The sequence below is a fragment of the Ursus maritimus genome, unplaced genomic scaffold (genome assembly GCF_017311325.1).
Source record: "Ursus maritimus isolate PB19 unplaced genomic scaffold, ASM1731132v1 scaffold_33, whole genome shotgun sequence".
Lineage (NCBI taxonomy): Eukaryota > Metazoa > Chordata > Mammalia > Carnivora > Ursidae > Ursus > Ursus maritimus.
Window position 1 is genome coordinate 11,179,017 of NW_024425897.1, and position 12,858 is coordinate 11,191,874.

At 60.1% G+C, this 12,858-nt stretch overlaps 1 protein-coding gene across 1 annotated transcript in view; it reads left to right on the top strand.

The window, feature by feature from the left end:
* The window catches only part of SFI1 (SFI1 centrin binding protein), a 79,988-nt gene that overhangs the window by 66,893 nt on the left and 237 nt on the right, over positions 1 to 12,858 (top strand). The window contains 16 exon segments of the mRNA XM_040619763.1: positions 454 to 535; positions 865 to 1,043; positions 2,025 to 2,100; positions 2,540 to 2,635; positions 3,010 to 3,086; positions 4,022 to 4,124; positions 5,306 to 5,402; positions 7,850 to 8,010; positions 8,339 to 8,413; positions 9,038 to 9,112; positions 9,233 to 9,409; positions 9,483 to 9,739; positions 10,496 to 10,600; positions 10,697 to 10,928; positions 12,114 to 12,442; positions 12,671 to 12,782. Of these exon segments, the coding sequence (XP_040475697.1) occupies positions 454 to 535; positions 865 to 1,043; positions 2,025 to 2,100; positions 2,540 to 2,635; positions 3,010 to 3,086; positions 4,022 to 4,124; positions 5,306 to 5,402; positions 7,850 to 8,010; positions 8,339 to 8,413; positions 9,038 to 9,112; positions 9,233 to 9,409; positions 9,483 to 9,739; positions 10,496 to 10,600; positions 10,697 to 10,928; positions 12,114 to 12,442; positions 12,671 to 12,782 (2,233 nt within the window).

Here is a 12,858-nt window from a genome sequence, read left to right on the forward strand (position 1 = left end):
TAAATACTGTTTCCTGGGGCCCACTTGAGACCTGCTCAGTCAGCCCTGGAGACCTGGCCTCTGTTTTTAACCGCTTCCCCCAAGGATTTGTATAGCAGCAACTTGGCTGGTCAGCACGGACGGGAGAGGCTTTCACTACTGATCATTGAGCACTGTTGGTAATTCAGTGTGGAACTGAATTGATGAAGAGCCCGGGGTTCGAAGTCAATCTTATTCATACTGTGTGAATCCTTGGCTGACACCGGAAATAACTTGGAGAGTATTGGGTTGTTTGTGGGGTTTTTGGCTACTGCTGTCTGCTTTCCTTCTCTTTCCTTTCTCCCCATCTCAACTTGTTCACCTGCTAATAGCATAAGAGGAAAAACCCAATTATTTGGAACTTCTTATTCTTTTTTGTAGGGATTTTGTTTTATTTTAAGTGATTTGTTTACCTTTTTTTTTTTTTTTTTTTAGGGAGACATTGGAGAAGCAAGTATTTGCTATCTGGTGGCAGAAAATGTTTCAGCATCGAGAAAACCGGTTGGCGGAGAGAATGGTAAGTGGCCGTCCTTGAGGAGGGGCCTGGAATGGGCAGGACCTGCTTCAAGCTTTCCACTCACTGCCTCCTCTGCTCAGGACATCGCCCAGAGCCCAGACCCACACTGAGGAATGTCCTGCCTGTGACCAGGACTCATGAGGCAGGGCAGGGCCTGGGGCATCTGTTGACTTTGTCAGTGGACTTTCCATATGGCTTCTGGGCCAGGGCGGCTTGTTAACGCCCATTTCTTTTGCCTTGGTCAGTACTTATGCCCTGTAGATTCTTCCTGGCTTCTGTACCCCCAGCTGCTTGACCTCCTCTGTCCTCTCCCCGCCATCCTGCCCCAGGCCATCCTTCACTCCGAGCGGCAGCTCCTGCAGAGGTCTTGGTCCACGTGGCACCGGCAGGCAGCAGCACGTCACCAGGAACGGCAGTGCACAGCAGCGGCCTGGGCCCACCACCGCCACCACCAGCTCAGGAGGGCTTTCTGCATCTGGAGGGACAGTGCCCGAGGGCTCAGAAGAGAGTGAGGGGCTGCTTCTGCCCCAGCTGCTCCCCCTCTCAGGCCAGCTTTGACCATAGTGGTAGCACCCTTAGCTCTGAGTGCCCCTTGGAGGGTCATGTTAGCCTAGACTCTGGTTTTAGGTTCCAGAAAGTCTGCCTGATACAGTCTACACAAAATCAGGGCTGTAGTGAGAGGATCCTGGGGTACCTCATGGAGCTCCCAGCCTCCAGAACTTGACTAGGGACAGACATGTTCCATGGATCCTACCCATGGGATGCACCCTGCTCACTGGTTGGGGCCCATTCAAAGTGGCCATGGTCAGGGAATAGACTGATGAGCCCGTTGCAGGAGAGCTGAGCCCCCAGGACCAGCAGCTGTGGCCCAGGGGCAGGTTGTGGCCATTGTTACCACACCATGTGGTTGGAGAGACGGCGGGGCAGGCAGCCCACACGGGCACTGCAGACACTGTCCTGCTTTAATGCCTTTCTGTATCCACTTTGTGCTGTGAGGATCTCCCCCACTCTCAAATTCTGGCCGCATTTAATCTCCTGAGTTGCCAGCACATGAATGCACTTCAGGGTACTGGAGTCCTGTCAGGTTGGCTGAGAGAATTTGATTAGATGCTCACTTTCCCGAGGGAAGAGCCCAAATCCTTCGACAGCTCTTCAGAGAAGGTGTTTTTTTGTTTTGTTTTAAGATATTATTTATTTGACAGAGTGAGCCAGAAAGAGAGCACACAAGCAGGGGCAGAGAGAGAGGGAGAAGCAGACTCCCCTGCTGAGCAGGGAGCCCAACCCAGGGCCCCATCCCAGGACCCTGGGACGTGACCTTGAGCCAAAGGCAGCCGCTTAACTGGCTGAGCCTCCCAGGCGCCCCCAGAGGCCTTGATAACTCCCTGTCCACCAACTTAAGTACCACTAGGCAGGGGCCAGGCCGTGCGGGCGCCCATCGAAAGGGCCCTGGCCGGTGCAGGCTGCCTGCTGACTCGAGCCCTCCCCGCAGGCAGACGGGCCTCGTGCTGGCTGCAGAGTTCCACTGGGCGCGGCTCCGGCACCGGGCCTGGGACAGGTGGAGGGAGGTGAGACTGGCGCGGAAGCCTCCCGTGCGGGTGTGGGCCGGGGAGCCGTGACTCCAGCAGACGCCCTCTCCAGCCCCTCGGCAGCCACCTGCCCGAGCGTGGGAGACCGACAGGCTGGGCGACAGAGGAGCAAGCGCTGGCCTGGTCTTGTGAGGTGATTGGCTCAGAGTCCCGTGTTCTTCTGGTTCTTGTCTGAACTCAAACCTAAAATTCCTGGTCTAGCCGTTTGCCCGCATCCATTCAGGGTAGAAAGTGTTTCAGCGGCCGCCATTGCTGGAGCGTTTGCCCTAAGCCAGGCACTTGAGCCGTCTGAGCCTGAGCCCCCCCCGCCCCCAGAGATACCTATGCGTAGATGAGCCCTGGGGGGGAGTACCCCACGGTGGAAGCTGGAGGCGCGGCTGAGCGCCCCCCGGGCCGCGGCCCTCCCTTCTGTCCGCAGGGCCTGGCCCTGCGCGCTGCCGAGCGGCGGAAGCTGACGCGCGCCCTCCTGCACCAGCGGCGCGCCTCGCTCGGCCGGGCGCTGCGGACCTGGCTGGTACGGGCTGCCGCCGGCCTCCGCGCCTCTCCTCGCCCCGGGCGGGGGGGGAGGGGGTTGTGTCCTTTCCGGTTCTCCCTGCCCCTCCCGGAGCGAGTCCTTCCCCGAGCCTCACGGGGAGCACGTGCCCCGCACGGTGGGTGTCGCCGCCGGCCGCGGGCATGGCTCTTCCATCCTTGCTCAGCAAAGGGCCCCGTGCAGGAGTCCGGGGCTCGGCTTCCTAGGTGAGGACTTGCCGAGACCGCCCTCTCCCTGTGGTCCGGGCGCTCGGCTCTGTCCCGCCGGCGTGAGCGCGCTGGGCGTCGGCGCCCGTGGGCCGAGCGGGGACGGGGGTCGGGCACGGCCGGCGCCGCCAGCCTCTCGGTCTCCTGCAGGCGTACCAGAGCCAGGTGCGGAGCATCCTCCAGGAGGCGGCGGCCAGGGAGCGGCGGCACAGGCGGCGGCGGCTGCGGTGAGTCCCCGGGCACCTGCGGGCCCTTCGGCAGCAAGCAGCCCGGCGTGGTTCACCTCGTGTCTCGCAGCCGCTGTGTGCGTGGGGCCTTGAGGCAGCTGTCAGCTGGACATCTGCGAGAGCTGGCCCTCGTCTTGCTCCTCTCCCTGGACCCTCCCCAGCAAGCTTTGGTGTCTCCCCCTCCAGAGCTGCAGGGACCCCCTTTGTCTCAGCCCCCAGTCACTTGCCTCCCCGCTGCTTGGCTTTCCAGGCCTTTCACTGATTCCAGAGACATCTCTCACAGCCTTGGAGGTCATGCGCTCTCTCAGCTCCAGCCCCGTCATGAGCCCGTCCCCCAGCTTGTGCTAAACCAAGCTCTCACTCTCTCCTTCCCGGCAGGCCTCCCTCGTTCCGTCTCTTCCTCCCCCTGGATTTGTTCAGCATGTTGTATCCCTGGCTGCCTGTGGGTAGTGGGCCTTGTGGACTCAACACCTCCACCCTCCTTCAGGGAAGTGTCCGTCCAGCTCCTCAGAGGGAGTAAGACAGACAGAGTGACGGAGCTAACTCCGCAGCAAGCACGGTGCTGGGGCTCCGGTGGCCTTCCGCTACCTTCCATCTCTCTGTGCCTCGCTGTGGCTGGATGCACCTGTACCGTCACTACCTGGTCACCGCTTTGTGCCCTCAGCACATGCATGCGCGAGGACCTGGTATTTGGTCTTGTTCGCCGTGGTGCCCCCGGTGCTCCCCCGGTGCCCGGCACAGAGCAGGTGCTCACCAGCCGTGAGCGGAGTGTCTGTGTCGGCATGACCCTGCCCATTGGTGAGACATATTCTTAGGTACAAGGAGTCCGTCCTGGATTGAGGAGTGGTCTGAAGCACCTGGAATGACTCACAGAAACCTCCCACCATCTCTCCGCACTGGTGTCACCCCTATCTCTCCGGCCTGTGTTCCTGCAGGAGCGTGTTCCGTCGCTGGAGAGAGAACACCCTGGCCCGTGTGAATGAAGCCAAGCAAACCTCCCAAGCAAGCGCTCACTACCGGCGAACCTTGTGTTCCAAGGTGAGGCATGGGGAGACCAGCCGGTCGCCCAGGAGGGTTTGGGACCTTGCTCCTGCAAGGGGGTGGCCCCAAAGCTAGGCACTGAACAAGGAACCCAGGACGTGGGCTTACTCACCCCCCTCCATGCACACATACAGCCGTGTGAGCACTCGAGTTTTATTTACTTTTTTACTGGATTATGAACCAATATCCATTAAAACAAAAACATAGCAAACTGGTTCTTAGCAGAACCAATATTTCCTACACATGCGGAATTTTCCACTGGGACAAACTAAGTCAGCGTGCACCTCTGTCTCTTCATCTGTCAGAGGATGCTCATCGTGGCTGGTTTTGTGGCTGCAGAGGCTTTCTGGAAAGCGTAGGGCACCCCAGGAACGTGAGATTGTTGGTCATCATCAGTGGGAAGTGGCCCCCAAATGCCACGCGGTGGGGCCTGTCCTACGTGCTGGAGGAGGGAGGGCGTGCCAGCACACGACCGTGGGAGGAAGGCGTGTTACGCAACAGGGGGACTCAGAAATGAAGGGACAGGAGTGGTCCCTGCGCCAGGGGCTGTTTCAGAAAAAAGCATTTTGCCAGGAGCTCTGAACAGCAGTGGCTCTCCTGCTGGAAGGCTGGGGGAGACTGGTCCTGACAACTCGGAAGCCTCCCGAGGGTGAGGAACCGTGACAAAGTCAAGGCCTCGTCTGTTGTCAGACAGCTCTGAGGCCAGCCCTGGAAGGAGGGTCCGGACTCGGCTTGGCTTCAGGGCTCGGAAGGGAGGCCTTTTTGGAGGGAATGGAGTCTGTGCCTGAGGAACCGGGAAGCAGGCAAGCCTGGCTGCCTGACTTCTTTTTCAAGGGCTCTCTTGGTGTGATTTCGGGTGTCTCAGTCGGAAAGGCTGCACGTATATAACGTACAGCTTCGTTTAACACGTAGTAATGGACAAAAGCCCAGGTGATGCCTTGACTTCTTGATGGCGTGCTTGGAAGGTTAACTCCTTCTATAGAACAGTCCGTTGCCTGAGATACTGGGCTTCCTGTGGGGACTGGAGGCTTGGTCCGTCGCCTGGGGTCTGTGCGGCTGCTGGCATTTTCCAGAATGTGTGTGAGTGCCGTGTCCCCGCCTGGGCTTGTTCTGAGAGGAGCTGCCCGCAGAGCTGGGCGTCCCGGAAAGTCAGGCTGTGCCCTGCGTCTGCCCCTTAGGTCCTGGTGCAGTGGCGGGAGGTGGCATCCGTGCAGATATACTACCGACAGCAGGAGGACTGTGCCATCAAGGAGGCCCAGAAGGTGCTGGATAGAGGTAAGCGGCGTTCCTGGCAGCTGGGGAGAGGACTGGGAAGGACACAGAACGGTCTTGTGTTCCTTTTGCTCCCCCTCTGTCTTTGTATTCTTCTCACGCATGAGTTTCCTGTTGCTAAAATAACAGTACCGAGGACTGGGAGGTTTCCACCAACAGAAAATTGTTCTCTTGGCGTTCTGGAGGCCACGTCCGAAGCCAGGGTGTCGGCAGGGCCGTGACTCCTGTGCAGGCTGGAGGGGAGAATCCTCCCTTGCCTCTTCCAGCCTCCGACAGCCCCAGCAGTCCTTAGTGTTTCTGGGCTTGCGGACCTATCCCTGCAGCCTCGGCCTTTGTGGGCACAGGGGCTGTCTTGCCTGCGTCTGTGTCTCTCTTACAAGGACGCCAGTCCTCCTGGATTAAGGGCCTGCCCTACTCCGGGATGGTGTCAGCTGATTGCACTGACTGTCTTGCCAATTCCCATCGGTTCTGAGGTTCGGGATGAGGTTCCGGGTTTGGGAGGGGGTAACTGTTCAACCCAGCAAGCACGTCACAGCTTTCTCTTCCCAGTCAGTTGCCAACCAGTTGGTGTTCAGATGCAAGACTGAGGCTTAATATCTGATTCTTAAGGAGTCAGGGGTGGGGTGGTTTTGATAGGAAAGCCCTTCCAGGGGCCCCTACTCCTCAGCTCAGCCCCATCACGCGGGGTCCGCCTCCTTGGGTAGCCAGGCCCTTGTGCGTTCGGGGGCGGTCTGACTCCCTGCTATACAGACAGCCTGGGGAAGACGGTCCAGACAGGAGCAGAGGTGAGATGCAGGGAGACTGAGGCCCGTAGCCCTGCAGTAGGGACATGAGGGGACAGCCAGTGGTTAGAATAAGTGGAAATACAACTGGAAATGAAAACAAACAGTAATGGTTTAAATCAGACCATAGGGAAAACAGATCAAGTTATTAGTTTGTTCCCGGACAAAAAATGATCAGCTTTGGTTTGGTTCTGACTGTGGTGTTTATGGGGATAAACACACATCTCTGCTTTGCTCCGGACGGAACCCTGGGGTCAGACATCCTCACCTACTCCACCCCTGGTGGTCTTCGTGTCCTCAAGCTGCCCCCCATCCCAGAAACCAGCGCTGTGTTTCCAGTTCACTCCCAAGAAAGAAGCTGAGGGGTTCCGCCCATTCCGTGGCCTCTGTTTGGACAGAGCTTTGGCATCCAGCGCTGCAGAGGCCTTGCCAGTGGGGGTCAGGCGGCCACGGCAGGTGTTAGGGGTGACAGGCACGGGGTGCAGCCTGGAGCTGCTTCTCTCTGCGGGACCGAGGGGCAGGCAGCTTTCCGCAGGAGGCAGTGGCAGCACATGGTGGGCCCTGGGATTGCCATGTCCAGGACAGGTAGTACAAAGGATTTGGGAGACCATGTGACAAGACGCTGTGTTCTCAGCACATAGCAATGCGCACTCAGTACCCGTGGAACCATTTCTGGGCTTAGTTAAGGCCTCGTGTCTCAGGCACATCTTGGCAGCCCAGGGGTGGGGCTGGGTGCTGGAGGAGGACGAGCTCAGGGTGACGTGTTGTAAGACACATTCAGCAGAGTGCCTGGTACAGGCAGGGTCAGATGCTGGCTGTGCGGTCCAGCAAGGCCTCTCTGAGCCTCAGTTTCTCCATCTGTAAAATGGGAATAATAGTACCTGCCTCTTGGGGTTGTCATAAGGATCCAGTGAGATGAACACACTTGAAGCAGTATCCAGAAAGTATCAGCGCTTGGTTCTAGGCTTCGCCTCCAGTCGTGCAAACCTGCCCTCCCTGCCCCCTCCAGCAGGTCCCGGAGGACACCCCATCTTGGCATCAGTGCCCTGGTACCAACCTGCTTCTGTTGTCTCGAAAAGTAACTTGTCTCAGGGCTTAAGAAAAGGGAAAAACCTAAAAGAAAATAAAACAAAAAACAGAAGAAAGTGCTTGCTCTCCCTCAGGAGAGAATCTGGTGACAGAAACAAAACGGATGCGGTAGCCTCTGCCCGCCTGCAGAGCCCCGGATATCAGACACGGCCCAGCAGACACTGCGCCTCCTCCCAGGCCTGGCTGGGGCGGCGTGGACTCTCTGAACCTTGGTTCCTCCCTGGCCAAATAGGGCCGTGGCCCCCAACTCCCTCAGACAGAGGGTCTTCTCCTCCGCGTGTCTGGCAGCATCCTGCGGGCCACTCTGCAGGGGCTCTGCAGACATGTGGCCACCGTGGACAGACTGGGGGTTCTGGCAGACCCTTGGGGGTACAGCAGACCGGGTTCGGCTCCCAGGGTGCTCGCAGCCACTGAAGGTGGCCGGAGCGGCCACCGTCCCCATGTGGCGATTTCACCGAGTGTGGCCTGACACCCCACTCTACCCCCACACGACCTTTTCAGTTCTCTGAACCCTGCCCGTTGCAGATTGGTTCGCAGAAACCCTCCAAAAGAGCGAGCTCTGACTCGGATCTGCCTTAGGCTGTCTCAGGACGTGGTTTCGGCGCTGGCGGGACCGAGGCCAGAGGGCGGCCCAGCAGAGAGCCCAGCTCAGGAGGGCGGCGGCGCACCACGGCCGGCGGCTGCTGCTGCAGGCCATGGCCCGCTGGACGGCGCACCATCGGGGCTGTGTCAGGAAGCGGGTGAGGCAGGCGGCAGCTCCCCACGTGCTGCCGTGCCGGGGGCTCTGCGGCAGGAACCGTGGCCATCAGGGTGGGCGCCGGGTGATTGTGGGAAGGCTGAGGGAAGCCAGCCTCTGGGTCGGGTCTCCCCGGACAGAAGACGGCCCAGCAGAGAGACCTGGCTCATCCTGAAGCACGGGGTGTCAGAGCCGGAAGCCCTCGGCTTCATCCGAGACTCCTCTCGGGGACGGGAGGACAGTGCTCTCGGGCCCGGAGCCTCTCACCCTGAGGATGTGCCCGGGTGATTGGGACGTAGGGCCCTGACCGCTTTTAGCTGCTCTCTCCCCAGCTCCTGCAGAGGCAGGGTGCCCAGCTCCTGGCCCAGACCCGCAGCCGGGCCTGCTTCCGCCAGTGGAAACAACAGGTGGGAGCCAGCGAGAAGCCCCTTCCCCCCTACTGTCTACTGAACCCATGTTTAACTTTTTTATTATTTGTTTATTTAATCTCTACACCCAACCTGGGGCTCAAACTCATGCCCCCAAGATCAAGAGTCCCGTGCTCCACTGACTGAACCAGCCAGGCGCCCCCACATTTAAAATGTTTAATTCCACCCTCTTCCCAGGGCTTCCCCAACCCCGGTCATTTCCCAGCCCTGCCCAGTTCCTTCCACCTGTGGTCTCTACAAGCCCAAGTCACTTCAGGGCTCTGTTTCTACAGTGTCACATTAAAATATACTTCAGGGTAACATCCAGAAATTAATATGAATGCATTTTAAGTCTTTGCCAAGGACTTGATGGAACACGAGGCAGGATTGCATGGTGCCCAGGACACTGCCCCCGCTTGCTCCCTTCCCCGGAGCTCTGCCTTTGTTCTTCCCAAAGGATCACTCCTTGGTCCACCACCTCACCGCCAGGCAGCGCTGGGCCCTTCCCAATGGAGGGAGGGCAGCACCTTACTAGAAAAACTAGGGTCTCGGAGTGACCAGGACCCTGTGGTCAAAGTGGCCTCCCTGAAGGCAAGACTTCCATAATCTTTTTCTGGCCCATAGCTGGTGAACAGGAGGCGGGAGCAGCAGGGCACAGCCCGGGCCCTGTGGTTTTGGTCCTTCTCACTACAGGCAAAGGTAATGGGGCCCCATCCCTGTTGTCCCTGCCTCTCCCTGGAGGACGGAGGGTTGTGGGTACAGACCCAGGCGGAGCCTTAAGCAGGGAAAACCGGGCCTCCTCTCCTCCCCTCCCTGGAGGTGTGGGCCGCGTGGCTGGGCTTTGTGCTGGAAAGGAGGAGAAAGAAGGCGCGTCTGGAGCAGGCCATGCAGGCCTACCACCGGCAGCTCCTCCAGGAGGGCGCCACACGCCTCTTGCGCTTCGCAGCCAGCATGAAGGCCTTCCGGCAGCAGCTGCATGCCCAGCAGCAGGTGCAGGTGAGGGGACCCCCACCCCTTCTCGCGGGGAGCGGGTAGGACACGGCAGGACCTGACCAGAGGCCTGTTGCAGGCGGCTCACAGTCTCCACCGTGCGGTCCATCGCTGTGCCATGCTCTGGAAACAGAAGGTTCTGGGCCAGGGCAGGGAGCCTCGGCCCCCCACATCCACCGTGCCCAGCAGGAGAGTGACATTTGACAGTCCCCTTTCCACCTGTGCTGGGGCTGGGGATGCCGCCCTGGGGACCAAGAAGCCACGAGGTCCTCATGGGCCCCGGGGAGCTCTGGGCAGCCTGTCCCTGGCTGCCGGGGACCCCCAACTCCAAGAGCTGTGAGTAGCCCATCCCTCACCTCTTCCTCCTTGCTGCTTGCCTGGAGCAAAAACTTGGACTATACAAGGAGGGAGGTCATAGCTGAGCCGCGTGAACCCCTTTCTCCAGCAGGATCCTGTCCCTCCCGTTCTATCGGGCCCCAGCTAAAGGGACCGCAGCCTCTGTTCCTGCAGAACATGGGGGAGAGAACATGTAGTTTAAAAAAGAAAAAGAATCGGCTATAGGGCAGCCCCACACTCGTGCCCCCAGACCTGCCAGTCCCCCTGCTTTTCCCCTTCCAGCCAGGAAATGGGCTGTCTTGAGGAAACGCCAGTGTTTGTGACCTGGCCCATCCCCGCACACCGCGCTGACGCAGCTGTCGGCTCCCAGTGACCAGCACTGCCTGAGCCTGGTGGAGAGGTCACCAGCGGGGTGGGCGACTGGCCTGGGCCTCAGTCTGCTCTGCTGCCCTTGCCACCAGACCCTGACAGGGCCTGACCCTCGTGAGCCTGCTCCCCCTCTGATGTGGGAGGAGCACCTGTGGCACTGGGTGGCTGCAGAGGTCAAAGAAAATGAGGCGGGTGAGGCATCCCCAGGGCATCAGGCTCACTTCACTGGAATCACGGGAAGTACTGTGTGGCCCAGGCCCAGTCCAGCTCACCTGCTGACCTCGGGCCAGGGCCTTGCCTTTTCTGGCCCCTGCTTTCCCTGTGATTGGAGGGGTCAGACTGGATGCCCCAGGCAGCCGAAAGAAACAGGCCTGTGTTTCTTCCCAGCAATGCTGCCCGCTTGGCAAGAAAGCAGCCTCGACGCCCACATTTCCTGCTGGAGCCCGTGCCGAGCCAGAGGCCCCTGGGGTGTGGCACCCTCGGGGGGAAAGGGTACGTTGTATGGTCCTAGGGTGGGCGGCCTCCTTATCTTCCTGCTCCTCAGGAGGGTACCACAGCCTGACCAGCTGCTGCTGTCCCTCTGCTTAGGCCTGAGGCACCGCGGGAGTGTGACCCAGGCGTGGCCCAGCCAGCAGGCCCTGCCCTGACGAGGCCTTCCCTGCCAGCGGCCTGGACAGCACTGGTTCCAAGCAACCCCCTGCCCCAGCCCGGGGCCCTGCCAAGTCACCCTGGCCCGAAGCTGCCCCCCATGTTGAATACAGGCCCAAAGTTGCTGCCCCCTTCATCCTTCATGCCACGTGGGGTGGAAGCACCTGCCAGGGTAAGTCCTCCTGGTCACCTGGGGTCTCATTCTTTGGTCTGGCCTTCGGTGCTCTTCCTCACACACTCGGTGCTGTAGGCACAGCTGTGCTCACAGCTTCCAGAGCACTCCCAGCTCAGGAAGACGCAGGGAGGCCGCTCGTGCCTTCACCAAGTGCAGGTGCCCCTGTCCTAGGGACACATGGGGAAAGGCTGCTGAGGCCCTAGCTTGTGAAGCTTATGTCCCAGAGGTGGAGACCAAAGAGCCCTGGACATACACAGATGAAGACATTGCAGACCATGGAGGGTCCTGCAGGCCCTGGGGAAGCATCTGGATTTTAAGAAAAATAGAAAGTGGGGGGGGTGGTTGGCAGCTGTGATCCCATGGGCCAGAAGGTGCCGGGAGCCAGGATTAGGTGGTGGCTGCAGCTGTGGGCAGAGCCCATCGTGGGAGGCAAACTAGGCAGGACCTGCTCTGATGGGTTTGATAAGGGTGAGGAAGGAATCCAGGAGGGCTCTTGGGTTTCTGGCTTGAATAACTCCAGGGAATAATGAGTTCTTTACTGATAGAGGGAAAATGGGGGGTTGGGGGAGAGGCCTGTTTGGGGTAAAGCCTGAAGAGTCGGTCTAAACCCCTGGGAACCAAAGAGGTAGCCTGGGAGGAAGGGGGCAGTGGCTCCTCGGGGCATATGACAGCCGGGTGAAGGAGTCTGGACAGGGACAGCAAGGGGTTGCGAGAAGGCACGAGTGCTCAGTAATAGAGGAGACAGCGGCAAGGTTGGGTCACCCTAAGAGTTGGTTCCCAGAGAGAGCTGGTCGATGGTCACCACAGGACATAGTCACCAGAAGGGAATGGAGGGTTGTGACCCTCCAAGGTGGTCAGACCAGGACAATTGTCCTTGACCACATTGCCTCACTGAAGTGCAGGGGCACAGCTCAGAGCAGGGTGGGGGTAAAACAGCTGCTCGGGGAGGTGCTGAGCCAGGCCCTGGGGCAGGGGTGGGACTGGACTGCAGATGTGGGGTGGTCCTTGGGCTGCCTGTGGGACTTCATGTCAGGTCTGAAGAAAGGCACGGGGCCAGGCCTGGACTGGGTGAGCTGGTCAAGTCCAAGGCCTCACCTTCCCACACCGCTGCAGTGGGTGGCCTGGGTGCCTCTCCCCCAGCCTTCCTCCCTATTTCCGTGCTCATCCACCCTCCCTTTACAGGCGTCTGCACAGCCCACCACCCCTGGGCTGACACCCCAGGCGTCGCCATCCCCAGCCCCTGTCCCTCACTCCCGCCTGCTGCTTCCTGGGGACTTCACAGGCCCTGGGCCCGGCTCCGCAACCACGGGTGTGCATCTGAGGCCCGTCAGCACTGTGGGCGCTCAGGCTGCTCCCGGTGCCTGGGATCCCTCCATTCAGCCTTGGCCGAGCCTCGAGGGTGGTCAAGATCCAGCTTGTTCTGTCACCAAAGGCCACGTGGACCTGGAGGCTGAGCTGGAGGGCATCCAGCAGCAACTGCAGGACTACCAGACCATGAAGCAGAACCTCTCGTAAGACCCAGAAAAAACCCCAGAGCTGGCTGCCAGGGTCCTTGGGGGCTGGGGAGGGGGTGGCCTGGGGCCCACCTGAGATACTTGTGGACCTGGGTGGTGGAGGCTGGCAGGGGAACAGAACCGTCCTCCCCGCCCCCCATCAGAAGTAGCAGATGTGCTGCTTCCCCACCTGGAGGCGCTGCCAAGGGCCCAGCCAGCCAGGCAGCAGGTGTCTCCCTGCGGCAGGTCCTGCCAGCGGCAAGCAAGAAGCCTGCGCCGGTGGCTGGAGCTGAGCCAGGAGGAGCCCGGGCCTGAGGACCAGGAAGCAGAGCAGCAGGTGCAGCAAGAGCTCCAGGAGGTGAGGCCCCAGGCAGCCCTGGAACAGCGCCCCCCGCCCCCGGCTTTGTCTCTGCTCAGCCTCCCCCCCCCCCCCA